Here is a 20,025-nt window from a genome sequence, read left to right on the forward strand (position 1 = left end):
AGCAAATGAAGCAGGAGAGACTCCACTTGATATAGCTAAACGTTTAAAACATACTCACTGTGAAGAGTTGGTGAGTATTGTGATATTCTCTGTGTGCATTTCATGTCTCATCATTTAAGCTGAATATTCAGTGAATATATTCCAGATTAAATAGTGGTGTACTAGAAATAGTCATATCCTCAGAAATAGTTATATGCTTACATGAAGTTATATGCTTTTAAGAAAAAAAAACTGTCTTTTTATTCAGGTGTATCAGAAATGCTAAAATCTTTGAGGCCAGGGGTGATTCTATTGAGCTGTTAGTCACAGATGCACAAGTAATATTGCCTCAATAGATTTTTGGATGACACTAAGTTGTGTGGGAGTGTTGATCTGCTGGACAGTAGGAGAGCTCTGCTGAGGGATCTGGATGGGCTGGATCAGTGGGCTGAGGCCAGTGGTAGGAGGTTCAATAAGGCCAAGTCATGTATCCAAGGTCACAACACAAGGTCATGACAACCCTCTGCAGTGCTACAGGCTGAGGGGCAGAGCGGCTGGGAAGTTGCCTGGTGGAAAAGAACCTTGTGGTGCTCATCAGAAGGCAGCTGAACACAAGCCAGCATGTGCCCAGGTGGCCAAGAAGGCCAGTGACATCCTGGCCTGTATCAGCAATAGTGTGGCCAGCAGTGGCAAGGCAGTGATCATGCCTCACCTTGGCATTGATGAGGCCACATCTTGAGTCCTGTGTCCAGTTCTGGGCTCCTCACTAAAAAAAAGACTTGGAGGGGCTGGAATGAGTGCATTGAAGGGCAGCAGAATTAGTGAAGGGTCTGGAGCACAAGACTTACAAGGAGTGGCTGAGAGACCTGGGATTCTTTAGGATATTGGTGGTGACCTTATCACTCTCTACAACTACTTGAAAGGAGGCTGTAGGCAGGTGGGCATCTGTCCCTTCTCCCAAGTAACAAGCAACAGGATAAGTGAATATGGCCTCTGGTTGCAGCAGAGGAGGTTTTGATTGGATAGTAGGAAAAATTTCTGTGGAAAGAGTTGTCAAGCATTGGAACACACTACCCAAGGGAGTGGTTGTTTCACCTTCCCTAGAGGTATTTTGAAATGGTGTAGATGTGGCACTTAGGGCTATGGTTTAGTGGTGGATATAGCAGTTTTGGGTTCATGGTTGGACTTAATGATCTTAAAGGTCTTTTCCAACCCAAATGATTCTATGAATCTAAGTGTCTGACATATCCTTGAAATCTAGTTACTTAAGTACTTTTTATGAGTGAAGGCCATGGATGAAGGCCATTATCTCATTGTCCAGAGAAGGTGTGGGTGCCCCATCATATTAGGGGAGTCAAGGATTCTTAATAAGTGACTCTGATTCAAGAAAACTGCCATTGCAGTTAATTTCTTTGAATAGCAATTTCTAAATCAAAGCAAATACAATGTGATGCTTCTTGTCAGAAAATGGCGAATGAATCTACAGTGGTTAATGAAATGTCTAGTTACTTTTGATTTATTTGTGTTGTATTTGGCAACACAGCTTAATTTAAATTTACTTCAGTGCAGTAACTTTCCAGATTCTTCCTATATGTGGACTTTGTTTGCTTTCAGATATACCATTTTAAAATAAGTACTGCACATAACGGAAGAGTCAACCATCTTTTTTTTTTCCTTAGCTTACTCAAGCACTGTCTGGAAGATTTAATTCTCATGTTCATGTAGAATATGAATGGCGGTTACTTCATGAAGATCTGGATGAAAGTGATGATGATGTGGATGAAAAGCTGCAGGTTCGTATCAACATTATTTTTATGTACATGTGTATGTGTGTGATGTTCATAATTATTTCAATAACTTTGCTTTTCTACCATAAGTATGAAGACACTGTGAAATAAATATCTGTAGTAAAATGCAGTAGTTTAAATTTTTTTCCTAGAATTATACTTGGTCTTCTTTTTCCTCTTAAAACATGACCATGTGGTACGAAATTATAATTAGCCATATGTTATATCTTCTTTTCAATCAAGTCAATAGTTGATTTCAATATATCAGTAATATTTAGTTCTGCTGATTGTGAAGCAGATGAACTGGGCCAATTGCCTTTACAAAGAAAGGCACCTCAGACTATCTCCTAATGTTTGTGGAACACCTCCAGTCAATGGCTCTAATTTTAGAACAGTTTATGCATTGTTTTGTCTTCAGCTGAACCTGTGCATTAAATAAGCTACATCCATTAACAGAGTAGGGTCTTAATTCTGAATCTTCACATATAAAATAACTTTTCATTTTCATGCTTTTCATACCTGAAATGTCTAGTGGAGTTGTGGTGCTTTTAGGTGCTTTTTTCTTTCTACAAGCTTTAGCATTTTAATACTTCTCTTGCAAAATTATCCATCTCCACTAGGGCATGAATTGCTAACACTAAATAAGTAACATAAAACCAAGTCTCATGTGTTGAGTTTTTCTTTATTTTCAGAAATATTAAAACCTTACAGTCACAGGTTCATTTCCATTACCTTCACAGAATCCCTTTAAAATTGTTAGGTCATCAGACCATTAAATTGGCTTAAATGTTTTGGAGACTATTTTTGACATAAATAGTTCCTCTGTTGCAAAATACCACTTTTACAATGCTCTGTGTGCATAGGATTCATTTCCCCATGTCCTGTCTCTCTAATCCAAAATAGCTATTACCTCTGGTGCTTGACTTGAACAAATTAGCAGTAGAAGGTGTCACAGACCATTCCTTTCAAAGCACAGTTTCTACCTTCTGAGACTCTTCTTAAGATTTTTCCTTAAAATTTTGGTATCTGTGGAAGAATCTGGAATCTGTAAGCTGCTAGATCCACTTCTTCTGCATAGGCATACTCTATTCCCATATTTATGAATTCCTATGTATTTTATCAGTCTCCAGATAATAACAATAGTAATGATGATTGTTTTGATAAAACAGATTGAAACATTTAGAGGTCTCAGTTTTTTCAGCTGTAAAAGTTTTTGGTAATTTGCAAATACAAATCCTTTCTGGCATGATCTAAATTTTTTTATTGATCTATTCTTGTCCTTTACTTTCTTCATTGTTGCCAGTTGTCTTCTGCAGTTGAATGGGGTTTTTTTGACTAGTCCCTGAGCTCCATCTCTTATAGGAAGGTATCTGCTACTCAGCAGTGTGGCTAAAATAATGAAGCTCCTACTTCATTGCCCACTATTAATAGGTTTGTACTGCAGGGACTTTTGAAAGGAGATTAAAGGCTATTAATCACAGAGTCACAGTGTCTCTGACTACATTGTTTGCATGGGTGAATGCTGCTGTTGCTTAGGATCACATCAGAGTTTTGTTTTTAAATGTCAAGCTATTGGGTGAGTCTTGCTGGTAAGACAATTGAATAGATTTTGTAATCTATGTCAGAAAAGGTCATGTCTGAAATTTAAATTCTTCTAGTCCAGAATATTTCATATAAAAGAGAATGTAACCTAAAAGAAGGTTAAGATAATTCAACTGGTTTCTGTTGTTGTTGTACACTGTGGATGCCTGGTCCTGCCTCAGCTTTTGTGTCCACTCTGGCACACGTTTGTCCATGTATTGAACTGCTTCAGCTTGGTGAGCCAGTGAAAAGCTGAATCATAAACACAAAAAAGCATTTTCTGCCGGTTTAGAAAGCAGAAGAAGGTGTGGGCTGAAACAAGGCCCAGAACTAGGACAGTGGAGAGGTCAGGAAATGGAGTGTCAACCAGTGAGGAGTGAGGCTGCTGACTCAAAGCAAGGGTAGAGACTATCAAGTACATCATTTTGCTAAATCTTGGAGCTATAATGCTATGCTGTAACATATCTAAAGGCCCTATGAGTCCAATCCAGAAGTAAATAAGCATTGAATGTATTCAGACAAAATCAATTGCTTGTTAGTGATACTGTTGATGTAAATCTTCATTCTGCCTAAATGCTATTACTGTAAATGGTTATTTTAATTTCATACAGACAATATGCCAGTATGACATGTTTATGTAGCACTGTTTCTGAAGGTATATTTATGCTGTCTGGATTGTGGATTGTTAAAGCCCATTGCTGTACAGGATACATGAATTTGTAACTCCAGCTTTTTTAATTATCATTTGATAACAGTAATGACTATGTTTGCTGTTGAAACAGGAAGAATAATGCTAAGTGCAGATGGTTGCTGTAAATCTCAAAAACAGAAAATCAGATACAATTCGATAGTATGTGTGGGGTGAGCAATGTTCCATCCCAGCTGCCAATTGAAGTAATCTCTCAAACTTATCCAGTGGTACTAGTGAGCTAAAAAGTTAATGAGAAGTTTTGGCTACTCGTGTGTTGTAGGCTGAGCTAGAGGTAGAATATTTTGATGGCATCTGGTCTGGGTTTTGAGGTCGTGATCATTTGGGATTTAACTCTACTGAACTTCAAATGAGGCTTAGGACCTTCAGTTGTTTATTTAGTTTTGAAAATACTGCTGGATATTTTGGTGCAGGGAAACTTTACTTGATCTAGTCTGAAAATCTGTATTGGTTATCTGTAGTAGTCTTGTCTATATAGGGATACAGTATTATCCTGTAGCAGTGTACTGCAAAAGAAAGGGGAATATATTAACAGTTTTGAAGTGCAATTCACGTTTTATCTGTTGTTATTATTGGTAGGGTACATAGTTACTTTGTCTTGAAGAGGGCAGAATGTATGTTTTAAGTTATGTATTAAAAGCAACAAAAATGCTTTTTAGAAGCCATTTTTTCTTTCTAGAAATGAATAACTTGCTATCACGTAATAAAATGAGTAAAACTGATGTGGTATCAATGAGTACTTTTTTATTGTGTTAAAGCAACCCAGTCCCAACCGGAGAGAGGACAGGCCTGTCAGCTTCTACCAACTTGGATCAAACCAACTTCAGCCTAATGTAGCATCCTTGGCAAGAGATGCAGCAAACATTGCTAAAGACAAGCAAAGAGGATTTATGCCAAGTATATTACAGAATGAGACATATGGAGCAATACTAAGTGGCAGTCCGCCTCCCATTCAGCCTGCAGTACCTGTTACAAGTAGTGCACCTCCTCTACCTCCAAGGAATATTGGCAAAGGTACTAGAAAATATCATTGTATATTAGAAGAATAGGATCATAACTTTTTGTAAAAATAATTTGATTTTTAGGTTTTCTCTTATAGTTATTTTGCACAGGTAAGTATTGGAACAGTTATTGGTGGCCTCATTTTATATCCTTGAAGTGAATCTACATAATGTGCTCTGAGATTGATTTTTGGTATACCTGCCAGACAGTACACAACAAGTGTTTGGGAGAACAATACCCAGATAACCTCACCAGAGTTAAACTGTTTATTAATAAAGGATGGCTGCAGTCAATGTAGCTCATCAAATTTTTGGTTTTTTGTTATATTCAGTCTTTTCATACTTCTGTTTCTTGAAGTTCTCATTGTCAGAGTTCAGTGTAAAGATAAAATTTCAATAGCATTTGTGTGCTATGAAACTTTTCTTAAGACCTCAGAGAATGGAGAGTGTATGCAGAACATGAGATTTTAACCTTACAAATTCATCTCTTAATAAATACATGCTTCAGAGTTGTTGAAATAAAAGCGTAAGTGTCATGATATGGAGAACTAGATGATGTTAGAGACCTGGTAGCTGACTGAAAATACATCTGCCTATTTCTGATTGTCCCCAGATCATTAGAACAGTGTAAAAGTACGTGTCTCATCCTGATTCAGAGAGCTGTGTGATTGCAAAATCTACCATTAAAGCTGGTGCTGTGAACTTCATTCTTATCTTCATGTGTAATCTGTTTGCATCATGGTAAAGAAACATAGAGAAATCTGTATAGGTCTTCTTTGTACAGGTCATATTTGGTGTGTTTCATTGTTTTAATGCCTTTATTAATCCACCATCTTTCATGGAGGCTAAATTTATGTATTCAATTCAAGATGAGTTACTATTAAACACTTGGTTTTCTATGGTGCTGTAATTCAGATTCCATACGAGCAGTTATGATCAGGAAATGTTCTAGGCATGCATGGGTGACTTCTGCCTTTGGGAGCCCTGTGCAGAGGTCAGAATGCAGGACTCCACACACCAGCAATTGTGCCTGAGATGGCAAACTGATCTTCTGTGTAATAAGAAAGTCAGTGATGGAATGGCTGCATAAAAGGGGCAGAAAAACTGAGGGCAGAAAAGCATGGTTTTGAGTTACTTGGAAAGGGTAGCGTGGGACTGGGGAAAGTTTAGTTGTGTGTTGAACTTAACCAAGGGGGGATTACTTTAACATTTCACATGAACTTGAAGCTTAACATCTAGACAACATTTTTTTACTTGATGGAAAGGAATGTTTTCCCCACCAAACAGGAAAATTGACACAAGGAGCTTGCCTGATTTAACTGTTAGATTATATCTCTGAATTAGTAATACAATTGAATAGTTAAAAAGATTGTTTTACCCTTTGAAATTATTTTAATCATGGCAAATCATACCCACAGTTTGCCCTTGATTAAATTACACATTTCAAAAAGTGTCATTTTAATTTCATTCCCAACCCCAAACTTCTTGGCATCACTGTAATACAACCCATGCCATGAAGACATGCTGTCTGCCTTAGATTATTAGCTGATATTCTTTACTCCAGCAGTGTATTAGCCTATTCATTTATACACTTAGTTAAAAGCTATAACAGTATCATTGACCGTAGCTTCTTGTCAATTGCTGATGTTGTTAATGTTATGCTTATGGTGTATTACTGCTCCTTTATCCTCATAGCCTTGGGCTGTTTTCCAAGTCTTCTGGGCCTTTTATGCTTTTCCCTGCAACCTAATATTTGTTCATACCTTACTCTGTTTCATCTTTTCTTAATATGATACTCATGTGCTGAATAGGGAGAAATGGCATAATGTGTGCAAAATACTGGCTTTATAAAGAAAACCTATGGAATGTTTGTATGAAATGAGGAAGCAGCTCTTCAGAATGAAGTCATTTAAGAGGCTCTGAAGAAGTACTTTGTGACTGTTTCACAACTAGTTATTATAGCTTCTTGCTTGAGTGAAATTCAGGTTTACAGTTTTATTTTGTTTCTAAGTCAAAATGGATGTTTCATTTTGAGTCAGCAATGTGTGCTCATGCTTGTGGAAGAGTGAGGTCCTTTTCTTGCAGTACCTGAGAAAATTACAGTTATCAGTCAGGGATTAAAGAAGGTAGCAAGACTTGCCTTCTGCCTTCTTACTGAGAAATCTGCTTTTTCAAGTATTGACGTATTTTAAAGTAATGACTGGAGACAAATTTTGTTTAGGTAAAGTGTTAGAAGTTTCTGGATGAAGTCTTGCTGTGTAATTTTTAACACCAGACTGATTTCTGCTCTGGCATTCCATCAGGATGCAGTGACTATAGTTGTTGAATATAGTCTTGCTGATTATAGTGGTCTAGCCACACAATTTCTGAAAGCACAGGTGTGAATATTAACACTTTGTGCTGAGGGTAAGCAATAATAATAATGCAGTATTTTCCTCTCTTTTTAGTTCAGCCTTCAGTTCTTGGCAGTGGTATTCAGACAATTTCTTCATCTAATGCAATGTGGAAGACAAATTCTTTAGGAGTGGAAAGTGTAAGCAGGCAGAGGTCTTCATCAGATCCACCAGCTATTCATCCCCCTGTGCCGCCATTGCGTGTAACATCTACAAGTATGTTTCCACTTTCCCCTGTTTTCCCTTCTACTGTATCTAATCACAGTTGGCTTATTTTTCCATTTCCACAACTCATACTTCCTCTTTTGGTGACTGTAGCTTTGGCCTATCGTTCCCATCCAGTAACAAACTGTCTTCTCTGATGCTGATACAGTGAGGACTGCATGATGTCGTGCAGGGTCAGCAGGAAACGCCATCTATTACTAGAGCTAAAGGGCTCCTCATTTTATATATCTATATATATAGTTTTAGTGCTGTGTTTCTCACTAGTTGTAAAGGTGAGTGTTACATGTAAGCCTGGGCCTGGGTCTCCACATTATGCTTGATTCTAGCCGACCACTGGAATGCAAAAGGATGTTTTAATTCATTTCCAGCTCCTGTTATGGTGGTATTAAGAATTCAGTAGCGATTTTAGTTAATTGCTAAACCCAGTCTGCTGTTAGTTGTGAATTAGAACAAGATTTTAAGAAAAGATGTTCCTCTAAGTAAAATTTGCCAGATATTAGTCACTTGGTTACTTTTCCATAAAAAACAGACTGAAGGCCTTGACTGAGCAAATATTAGCACTTTAAAAAACGTATTCTGATCTATTGTTTTCAAGAATATGACTGACTTCGGTAAGAATTTTCTTTGCTTGCACTTTAATGCTTGAATAAATTTAAGTGCTTGTGAGTTCTCCAACTTTGACTAGGTGAAGCAAAAGGTAAACTGCTTTCCAAAGAGGTCCTCCTTCCATTACATGTAGTAAAGCATTTTTCTTAGATGAGGATAAGTCCTGTAACAGGGGAACCTGTAATGAGAAGCAAAGAAATGGAACGGTAAATAGAAATTTAATTCCATGTTTCTGTCTAACTTTCCTATATAGATGTACTTTCTCCAGCGCCACCACCTCCAGTGGCAAAGACAGCCAGCATTATAGAAGCTTTGAACCAGCAATCCAAACAGCAGCCAGCTCCTCCACAAACCAAGCCAACTCCACCACCACTGCCCCCACAACCTCCTAGCAGAATCTCTCAGAGAAAGCCTATTCCTGGGTAACTGATGTCATTTTAGTGATTAATATAATTCCTCATTTTTAGTTACTTAATGTATCTTTAACAGGCAATCATCAATAAAGCGTGCATGCTTTTGCCAGTGATGTGTTCTAGAATGTGGGAATGAACAGAAGGCAGATGTTAAGGATGTGGATCACAAGGATTCCTACAGTGAAAAAAGACAGCCTAGTGATTTAAGGTTATATGACTTGCAGAATATCTCCAGAACACCTAGCTGTGATGAAGATAAAAAACCACAAAAAATATTCAATTCCTTATTCTCATCTAGTAACAAATAGGAGATAATGGGATCTAATGTCTGATTGTGCCATTTATTGTTCATGCTTTGCATAAGTTCTGTTCCATTGAATCTTTTCATTCATGGCAGAAGTAGAGAGACCTGGAAAAGAAAAAAACCCCAACTTTTAAATTTGCAGAAAAATAAGTTAGGAGGGACAAATGCACTGGAAAACAGGATCATATCCAAAGCATCCTTGAGAAACTGAAGTAGTAGTCAAGGGAAAAGAAGGGTGTCATTCAGTAAGCAACCCTTAGTAATTAAGATCAACTACAGGAATGAAGCATGGGGAACAGTAGAGTATGGGTAAACAAAAGTCCTTATAAAAAGGATCTGTGAGGACACAGTGGGTAAGGCAGATGACCTAGTGCTGTTGTGGAAGAGTTAGAGTAGTTTTACCATAGTCTGCAAACGATAGGAATTAATTCTCTCAACTGACTCAACATCAGTGGTGCCTCAACAAGACTGCTGTGTTCAGTTTGAGGCATTGCAGTAAGATGAAATACTGAGGTGGGAACCAGGGAAGATCAATAAGGTAATGAGAAGTCTAGAAAATAGGGCCTTTGGGAAAATTTTGGAAGAAATAAGGTTTCATTTGCAAATTGGGACTGAAAGATGAAAGCAACCTTGACCCTTGAGCTCCTTTCTAGCCCTTCTTTAACATGTACCATACTATCTAAAAGGTAGACACAAATTGTTGAAGCTTGTTATAATGTACAGACTATTGTGGATGCATAATTTTAAGAAAAAAATAACATAACAGTGAAAGGAACTTCAAATCCCAGGAAAAGACACAAATTGCAGTAATCAAACCTGTATTGTTTTTCTGCCTTACTTTTTTAAAATTAAGTGTAACTTTCAATTCAGTTAATCAAAAATACAGAAGAAAAGTAGTATTTTTAAAAGCAAAATATGATTCAGATTTTACTGGAGACATCCTGAAACATGTAATTTGGAAAGTACTCTATATTGTTGCTTTTTGAGTTCTTGCTTCTGAAATGGACCAATTTCTCACTTTCTGCACAGGACTGAGAAGTCATCTGGCTTAACTAACAAAGGGCAGACTAGAGGACTTGGGTCTCTACAACAACCTGGTAATTGTGGTTTAGATACTTATTTTGTTGTAATTAAGCTGTCATAACAATCAAAGGGAAAGTGTGGGTTTGTTGAGATTTTCTTTAATTTGTTTATTTACCCTACACATTTAAATATAATCAGTACCAACATTCTTCTTGTTTCTCTTTGTGATCATGTAGGCCCTGATGCCTCAAGTTCTTTAGCATGAGCAGAACTATGGGCCAATTAAAGTCAATAATGGGACCATGTAATAAACAGAATCACAGAATGGTTGATGTTGGGGGGGACCTCCTCAGGTCATTGGGTTTAACCCCTTTCCTCAAGTAGGGACTACAAGAGTGGATCACCCAGGACTGTGCCCCGAGGATGGAGAATCCACAGCCTTTCTGGGCAACCTGTGCCAGTGCTGAGTCACCCTCAGAGTAACAAAGTATTTCCTCACAGTGACAAAGTGTTTCCTGATGTTCAGACAGAGGCTCCTGTGTTTCAGTTTGTGTCCGCTGCCTCTGGTACTGCATTTTGGCCAGGTAGCCACCAACATGTATTGGTGCGTGGCCTGTCCATCCCCAGGTGCAGGATTTTGCGCTTCTTTGCTGCAGATTTTCCCCTGCTGTCTGGACCAGGATTCCTGAAGACCTCTCTTGCTAGTAAAGATTAAGGCAAAGAAGGCATTCAGTAGCTCAGCCTTTTCCATGTACTGTGTAACCAGAATCTAATCTTGTTCAACAATGGGTCCACCACATATTCTCTAATTTTCCTTTTGTTTCCATGGATTTGACCTTGTTGTCTTTGACATCCCTTGCCAGATTCAATTCCAGCTAGGCTAGAGCTTTTGTAACCTCACCTTAAAACCCACTCAAACAAAAGATGCATTTTGAAAATTTTTATTTTCACTGTTGTTTGCATATGTCATAAACAAGGTGTGAGATACACATTTTAAGACAGAAAATTGTGTTTCTGGCTTGAAAATCCAGAGCTTATATAGTGTCACTTTTAATTAAATTGCAAATTGATATTACTCTTTTCATGTTAATAAACAGAGTTCATTATTCAGAGTTTGTTTTTCATTTTGTGTTTTTCTGTTGTTCAAAGTAACTACCTTTGTGGGACATGACAATAATGTAATCTCCATAAAATCTCTCCAGTAAAGTTTGTGCAGATTCTGTGGTGGTTGTAGTGGAATTTCTCCTACCTTGTTTCCCTTTCTACTGCATATTTTGTATTCATTTGTTATTACTGTGATTCTTTTTCATTTCCTCTTGACACATGCCAGGGGATTTGCTAATGGCTATCTTCCTTCTGTGTCAGGAGTCTCCTGTGAAGGATACAGCACCTTGATAATGATGGTCTTTACTAGGAAAGAAAGGTTTTAACAGCATACAGTCTGTAGTGAAGGAAAGAGGGAGTAGGATATTTGGTTCTGCTCTCACCTGTTTTTTCTCTCATAGCATATCTGCACTGTTAATTGTCTTAGGTAGTTATCTTTGGGAAAAGTGGCCTTTTTGGCAAGGAAAAAGATAGAATTCTGTTCAGTTATTTAGAAAGAACCAGTAAAAATGAAATATTCATGGGATATAAAATTATTTATATGCTCTTAAAAATAATTAGTTTGATTTCAATTGATATCATCACTCTTACTTTTTTTGAAGGCATGCCTAATATTTACTTGGTTTATTTCCCTTAGCAGGAGAGTCATCTTCTGCATGTGACATTTCAGGAACACAAACTGGTTCTACAGCAAGTACTTTGGCACAAATTCAGCCACCAGCACCAATGCCAAGGAAATCACAAATAGTAAGTACAAAATGTGGTGTTTGATTTTGTTAATCTTCTGCATTCTATCAAACACGCTGTAGACATGATAGTGTGTCCTGCTATAGTGAAAGTGTGAGAGCCATGAAACATACAAATCCTGTGTCCTGTCTTTAAATGTCTGTGTGGCTTATACTAAATAGTTAAAAAACTTTTTTCTTGAATTTCCTATAGGATAGTATGTGATTTTAAGTTTAAAAAAGCAAACCAGTTGGATTCTTTGCTCGCGTTCAGATGTGACCAACACAATCCACAGAATTATGGTTTGACTTATTGGAGATAGATAAGATTTATGAGTTAGTGACTTGATGGTGAGCTTGGTGAGTCACTTGTAGCACTTGGCTTCATTCTCAGTCTTCAGTGAAGTAAGTTATAAGGGAGCTCTTGTGCTTTTATAATGGACACAGATATACTGACAGTTGTTCACGTAGGTAGGTGAAATGACTTCAGACAAGACTAGTAGGAGTCAAGCTCAAAACAAAAGAAACTGATTGTTTGTGCTGTTGGTTCTCAGCATTCACCTGGTGACAGGAGAGAAATCTCTTGGGAAGCATATCCCCAACAGAAGGTGGTTAATTCCATATTTTTCTTCTCCACCCTTCCCCAGTCTTACAGTGACTGTTCGGAAAAAGATACTGGATTTAGATGGACTCTTGATCAGATTGTGTGGCCTTTTATACTCTTTACTTATTATTTTTAATCTAGGACTACGAATGGTAACACATATTATTGTCAATACCTGTAATCTTATACTGGTGTAGGTGAAGGGATATATTTCCAGATGTCAGTGGAGCTGTACATCATGTGTAGTTGACTTGGTCTTTGGTCCTTGCTTCAATTTTATGTTGCTTTCTTGTGTGATAGATGTAAAAGATCCATATCCTTGATGATGAGAGTGTATCTCTGCAGGAAGCAAATCATAATGTGGAGAGCCTGTACATTTCTGAGATGCTGTGTGTGACTAGGTCTGGGCTGTTCCATTCATTCCATGTAGGAGTGTGGTTCAATGGTAAACAATAAACAGAGGTGCTCTTCTGGGCTCTGCAATAGTCTTGTTAATGGTTTGTAATGAAAAGACCTGCTTCCTTCAGTCCTCTGTCTCTCTCCCTTCATCCATTTTTCCTTAACCATGTCCATTGAGATAGCAATTCTCCGGGATAGAGTTCGGTGTGTTTGTGTGCACATTGGTCTGGAGTGCACATAGCCCCTGTTAGCTGTTTCTCATCTGATAATGATGAGAAGCCTCAGAGATATCATCTTGCATTAATTAGGACTATAAAATTTTCTGGTTTCTTGCCTCCCCCACTCTTGTTCAGCCAAGTTGCTGTCCATCTTGCATTAAAATAGCCTTCAATTTTTAGGCCAGAAAAAATTAAATGGTCTAAGTAATTGTCACACTTACTTTCTGAAGCTGTTGGACTCTGATCTTAATTTCTATTGCGTATGCTGGGATTCAAGTGTAAGCACTGGTTACATCCTTTCAGCACATCTGAAACAGCTCCTAACCTGACTTTTTGTATAAACTGAAGTTGTAGTTCTCTATGTTATTCTCTCCCTCTCTCTTTTTTTTTTTCCTTTTTTTTTCTTTTTTTAAAATTTTGTTTTATAGGACAAAATGATTTAGCTGTGAAGGAGTGGGCTGTGCTGGCTAGTTTTGGGGTCAGTGTCTTCAATGTTTAATATTAATTACACATAATATAAAGAACATATCTGACTCTCCAACTGTTTCTAGGTCTTCAGAAAGGTGAATTCTGTGACTGAGCAAATCACCTGGGTGATTTTCTTCTGTCACAGGACACAGCAGTAAGGGAAAACCTGGCTCAGGAGTGTGCTAGTTAAGGTGCTTTAGCTAAATCAATCTAGCTAAAGCATCTTAGCTGAGATTTAGTCAAGGGCCCCTCAGCTAAAGAGCTTTAGCTAGATCAGTCTAGCTGAAGTTCTTTGGCTAAATTGCTCCATTTAGCCTTATACTCCTGGCTTTTTTTTGCTAAGTCTTTACCGTGCCAGGGAATCCAGAGGCCAGCCCAGGTTTAGAAAATGATTGCAGAAATGCTCCTTGCATAAAGAAAAGACAGGTCTAGTTGTACATGCACATTTAGCCAGTGGATTATCTCCTGCACACACAGTGAATTTACCCAAAAGCCTGTTTATCAGCTGGAAATTCCTGATTCACCTTTTGCTGTCTTTTTTTTCTCAATATGATATTTAGATTTTTGAAACCAGATTGTAGATACATGGGAAACTTCCCTAGAAGATTTTATTCCTCTGGGAATGAGATCTATTTTAATTTCCTTGCCTTCTAAAGAACAAGAAATACCTGTAATTACTGCACTTTGAAGTTAGTAATTATATAACTGTTGTACTAATGTAAAGCTTTTTCCTTTTGACCTAAAAGGTCGTTGTGATTCAGACTGTCACTTGTCTGGAAAAATTGCTGTGCTGCAGTACCAGGCTGGCAGCTCACAGGGGTTAGAGAGCCTCAGGATGTGCCTGCCATGGGCAGGCCAGAGCTTTATTTATATTAGAATTTGTATAAAATGTATACTAGAATGCAAATGGATACTTCTAGAGGAACAGTCATGCTGCCTCCATCCTTCCCCATCCACATTCCCTTTTTTTCTCTGCATGGTGCTCAGCTCTAACAAAATGGCACAGTAAGAGGCAGTACTGTCCTCAGCAGAGCCATTTTGCTGATGGAGAAAAGGTGAGTTGTAAATGGAGTCTCTTGTCCCTTTTCAAGCTTCCTGCCCCATGGCTGATCTAACTAGAGACTGGGACCAGGCACTGGGGGAACTCCAGATGGTGATGAGACCATCTTTTCCTTATGCAATGTGGAACTTCTATCCCAAAGAGCCACTGCATTAACTGCCATCTCAGACCTAAATGGCACTTACAGCTCTGCTCTGACACCTTAGGGTGGAAAGGAGAGGTTTTTGTTCCCTATGGCTGGGAAAAGAGTGGACTCATGGTGGAAAACTTTACACTCTGCCTCCAGCTCTTGAGCCTCTCCACTTGTTGGGTTGTTTTGCATGGAAACACTGCGTAGGCAGCATTATTGTTGGTCTGCAACAGAGAATCGGGGCTGAAAAGAAATGCAACAGAAGACTCGTTTGCACTGGAAAATGTGTGAGATGAGGAAAACCAGAGTGAAACAATTTTGATATCACTTTGCACAGAAGATGGCTAGGACTGAGTCCCACTGCCATTCTGGAATATTGCAACTCCTTACTAAACTTTACCTTTGAAAGAGCTGCCACAAGACTCATGTGACTGGCAGTCCTCAGAATACTGCTGGGAGGCAGAGGATGTTTTGGTGTGTTCGTACACTTCTGAAATGTGTTTAGCAAATTAAGAAGGAGCATATTGGCAGGTGGCTCAGGCCTCCCTCTGATAATGGTGCTGCTGTTACATTTGCCAGAACTCGATCACCCCATCTTCTGAATAAAATCATGCTCACTGCAGTGATGTAGAGCTCTGAAGACATGTTTGTGTGAGCCAACATGGAGAATTTCTAAGGTAAACATAGCCTATGTTATTGGCACTGTGGTTCCAAAAAGGTATGGGTGGTGCCAGATTCAGCCTGAAGCATGAGCACCCAGCATAAAAGATATAGCTGAACTCTAACCTGTGAAAAAGAGCAGTTGGAAGCAGTTCTGAAACTTTCTTTAGATAACTCCAAGTCTCCTCTGTCTCTTCTGTGCTGTATTATTTACATTCAGGTTGGTTTTTTTTCATTTCAGTCAAAAACTAAACCCAAGAGAGTAAAAGCAATTTACAACTGTGTAGCAGATAACCCAGATGAGTTGACATTTTCAGAGGGAGATATTATTGTAGTTGATGGTGAAGAAGATCAGGAGTGGTGGGTGAGTATTTTGCATTTTCTGTCGACATGCTTTGAAAGAAAGAAAGAAATTAAATCTTGGAGGTTGACATTGATTTCAGAAGATCCCCTGCTGGGTTTCCAAATAAAAGAAAAGTTTCATCTCATGGAAACCTGAGATGAAATTTCAAAAGTTGAACTTCAGACAAGCTTTTAGCTTTTCTTATTCAGGAAAAAAAAAAAAAAAAAAAAAAAGCAAACCTGATTAGGAGGGTTCACAATACACTGGGGACATGGTCTACATAATCCAGAAAATTTTTGGAGTGTCAGCCATTTAAGAATATGCTATTACAGGTGCTGTGTAGTGGGCATCTGTCCTGGTTTGGGACAAATTTGGAAGGGAACTTCCAGAGGGATGTTCCCTAAAGGGCAGAATTAAGCAGCCCTTCCCCCCATCTGTTCAGGAGATAAACCTCCTTCAAGAAAAGTGGAAAAAAACTGTTTATTTCACAAGCAAAGTATTCACAAGCAAAAAAAAAAAAAAAAAAAAAAAAGAATAATATTAAACAATAAAACCTCTTGCTGTTCTGAAGAGAGATAGCAGATTCAGGAAGTTCTTGTCATGGGGTGTTGCTTGTAGTCTCTTATCTGTCCCTCCTGTGCTGGAAAATGCCGTGTTCTGGGTCCTGGTGGGCCACAGGCGTGAGCTCCCAGTGTTTTTCTGGGTTTTCAGTCCAGAGCAGGCTTATCAGTTCCAAGAAAAAGAAAAGCCACTGTCTGGGGAACTTCTCTGCCTCAGCTAGCTAAAAAAACTAACTTAAAAACCTATCTAAAAGCGCAGGAGAGTTCTCTCCTGCTGTCTGTGCTGCAGACAACACGCACTGAGAGAGAGAGCTGAAGCTCTTGTCTCTATGTTTTGAATACATTTGCCTCAGAGATTCCACTGCTTCTCCTTCTCTCCCCCTGTGTTCTCAGATCTAGTTTTAAAGGTGCAGAACCGGTTTCTGGGCTAAACAGACAACTGGGGATACAAATACAATACAGCATCATAAAGTCACCCCAGAACAGTGTCAGAGGAGAGGCTTTGTATTGTCCTCAGTCTTCAGGTGACTAGGACTGAGTCTATTTGAGCTGGGAAACCATCAGAAGTATTTACATTCCAGAGTCTCACTGGCTAAAGCAAAATCTTGGAAAATTATTGTGCATGAAAACACTTGCCTTAATTTGTTAGCTAGTGAAGAACAGAGCTTCAGATTGCTTGTAAATTGACAATAATGCTGTATAAACACAAACAGCATTTTTTTAAACATTTTTTAATGTAAAACCTGAAACTTTTGAAGCTTGATCTATCTTTTTGCCTCACAATGATGGTTGAAGAGGCAACTCAACAGAGGCCAAATGTGGGCTGCCAGGCATTACAGGTTGCACTGGAATTATGCAGCAGTGGTACTGTAGTACGATGTTTTATATTCAAAGAACTGGATAAAACTTTTGCATTTAACAAAAATCCAACCTACAGCTGAAAAACATGCACCCTGTACGACTGGGTTTTCCTACTGGCAGAAGAAAAGTAGCACTACTGCAGAAAAGATTTGGTGGGAGGCTTGTATTTCAGGCAGGAAGGTCACTGGTATTCATTTTGATGATACTAAAATGTCATTTCAAGATTTAACTTGAAAAATATCTTGACTCTTTCAGATTGGTCATATTGATGGAGATCCCAGTCGGAAAGGAGCTTTCCCTGTATCATTTGTGCACTTTATTGTTGACTAGATTGCTACTGATAAGTGGAGACATTTCTCATTTCCAGCAGTCACAGAAATAAGTTTTGTTCTATTTCATTTCACCTACCTATCTGCAGCCACCTTGCCAGAGCACTGCCCAAGTCCTAGGTACTGTAGCTTACTTTTTTATTGCCATCGTTCTGATTTTGGGACTTACAAACTTTTTTCTACGTGAAAACTTCTCATAAGCAGTTTACACTTTTAAAAAAAAAAACAACTCTTCCTGTATTTTTCAAGGTGAACTGAAAAGCTTTAACAATCAAAATCCATGTGTCTGAATATCACATTATGAATGTTCTTATTGATCAATTCACTGTAATTTTATTCTTCTTTTTGTAACATGACAGTACAACAGTTCAGTGTTGCTTCCCCAGTCAAAGAAATTGTGTGTGCAGGGCAGTGAATTTATCCAGTTCTTTACACCATTTGAAGTGTTGGAACCAAAACATGCAAGCTGCTGTGTAGTTCTGAAATGGACTCATTCAGTAGCTTGTCATACTGGCTGTCATCAAGGATGCCATCAGTTGCAGAAGAAATTGTTTTAATTATGTGTCTTTGGCCAGGTGAAAGTGAAAAAGTATTTCAGTTTACCACAGGAGAAACTTCTTTCTTTCAAAATGGATGTAGATATTTGCTTAAAGTTATCTGAAATCTGTGTTAATCGTTGAACTTTCTAGTTCTAATTTTGTGAGCTTGAGACTGTTTTGTTTTTCTATGCTGCATGTGTGTAGAACCTGTTTTTTGAATGTTCTTTATGTATGTTACATCCGTTTTGGTCATTTAATGTGACTACTGCTGGTTAATTAAACTATGGCAATATTAATGAGTTACTACATTAACTCAAAGATTTGAAAACTGCACTTCCTGAAATGTACTTAACTATGATGATGGATTGCAGAACATCTCTTACACTTGTCTCATTATAGCATTTAGCCTTTGTTTTTAAATTGTTGAATTTTCTTTAAATCATCCAGCAATATGTTCACAGAGAGAACATATTTGGTGGGACACTTAGGTAATTATCCTTGGTCAGTAAGATACCTGACACCTCACAAGTTTGCTACATTATGTTCTGGTTTATGAAATTTGTGTGCCACTACCTTGCAAACAATGATAGTTTGCCAACTCACTCTGTATTTATATAGAATACCCACATATATGGTAGCTACACTGTTGTTAAACTTGTTTTACTGATTTGTGAAAAAAAGCTAGGCCATGGATAGTTCCCAGTTGGTTGATGGAATATAAAACACCAATAGAGATCTGACATCATTTTGATGTTTGTACATTGTGAAATTGTACCAGGTTTTGCTTATGCTACAGGAAACAACTGAGGCATAGGATACAGAAAATCAATGTCTAGGTCACATTGGCTTTGATCACATTATGTGAACATTGTATCTCTAGATTTATCAAGAGAATTGATTTGAATTTCTGGCAAATGGTGCTTAAATTGGCCATTTCATATTGGAAGGAATGGAAAACAGGCCGCCACCACCATCTGTGCTTATTTGGAGAAAAACCACGCTGCAAAAGTGCTGGAAGAGCAACACTGATCTCACCCTGTATCACCCTTCCTAAATGGTACCGTTGGTTGATGCCTCTCGGGCATGTGGGTACAGCCACGTAGATGTGTGACTTTCACTTCCTAGATGCTGTTGCTGCAGTATAAATGGGGAACAAACTGGAATGTTTCAAGATATTTTTATTGCAAGTTGAAGCAAATTAGTCTGTATTTTCAAAGTTCCCAGTAAAATGATAGAGTAATAGTTTAGCACTACAGTTTTATTCACTTACTGATACATTCAGTTTGCAACACTATTTTGTATGTTTCTATCCCTGATAGAGTCTAGAGAGTAAATGGGCATATTATTTTGCACAGATCTCCTAATGTACAGTATTTTTAACACAGAATCTTATAGTGTATGTAACAATTCGTAACATTAAAAAATGATAAATTTCCCTTGAGTTCTGCTAGAAGAGGAATAGAGTAAAATGTCACAAGTTTGTTCACCAGTCACTTAAAAACCAGGAAACTTGTAGACTACAACTTAATAGCACTAACAGTGCAGACAGATAAAATCCCAAGGACCAATAAGGAGCAGCTAAGCAAAATTCAACCCTTGATTTTCTGCGTTTCTCAAAAGGTTTTCTCCTCTGGCAGAGAAAAATGAAATTCTAGAGCCTGTAGATATCTATTTATAATATAAAATTAAGAATTTTAAGTTCAAAATTTTGGCATATTTCATACAACTTTTCAAATCTGAATCAAAAAATCTGTTAATAGACAGACTATTAGGTTGCTGTGTTAACTGTTTAAAAAGGAGCAAGTGACACTTAAAATGCAGCTTAGAATGCTATGAGATGTATAATATTCAATTCAGTTGTTTTTATTTTGTTTAGTTGCAGAGCAACTGTATATATTGTATAACCTAAAATCAACTCTTATTTTCAATGTCCTGGATGCAGTGATTTATAATTAGAGCATGATTAATAAATTTTACTCTTGTTAACCAGTCAAATGTCTGGAA

At 37.9% G+C, this 20,025-nt stretch overlaps 1 protein-coding gene across 6 annotated transcripts in view; it reads left to right on the top strand.

The window, feature by feature from the left end:
* Positions 1-20,017, top strand: part of ASAP2 (ArfGAP with SH3 domain, ankyrin repeat and PH domain 2) — an 84,931-nt gene extending 64,914 nt beyond the window's left edge. The window contains exons 20-28 of one of the 6 annotated variants that reach the window (XM_066179897.1): positions 3-70; positions 1,659-1,772; positions 4,815-5,070; positions 7,505-7,666; positions 8,535-8,703; positions 10,028-10,095; positions 11,763-11,872; positions 15,631-15,753; positions 17,409-20,017. In XM_066179897.1, coding sequence (XP_066035994.1) covers positions 3-70; positions 1,659-1,772; positions 4,815-5,070; positions 7,505-7,666; positions 8,535-8,703; positions 10,028-10,095; positions 11,763-11,872; positions 15,631-15,753; positions 17,409-17,483 — 1,145 coding nt within the window. In that variant the 3' untranslated portion in view covers positions 17,484-20,017. Of the gene's footprint in view, positions 1-2; positions 71-1,658; positions 1,773-4,814; positions 5,071-7,504; positions 7,667-8,534; positions 8,704-10,027; positions 10,096-10,405; positions 10,504-11,762; positions 11,873-15,630; positions 16,273-17,408 lie in introns of those variants that run through there. The other 5 variants (XM_066179895.1, XM_066179896.1, XM_066179901.1 and 2 more) reach the window with 5 other exon arrangements.
* Positions 20,018-20,025: the final 8 nt, after the last annotated feature.

Source organism: Chamaea fasciata, unplaced genomic scaffold, assembly GCF_029207755.1.
Source record: "Chamaea fasciata isolate MVZ Bird 193981 ecotype frontalis unplaced genomic scaffold, bChaFas1.0.hap1 SCAF_3, whole genome shotgun sequence".
Classification (NCBI taxonomy): Eukaryota; Metazoa; Chordata; class Aves; order Passeriformes; family Sylviidae; genus Chamaea; species Chamaea fasciata.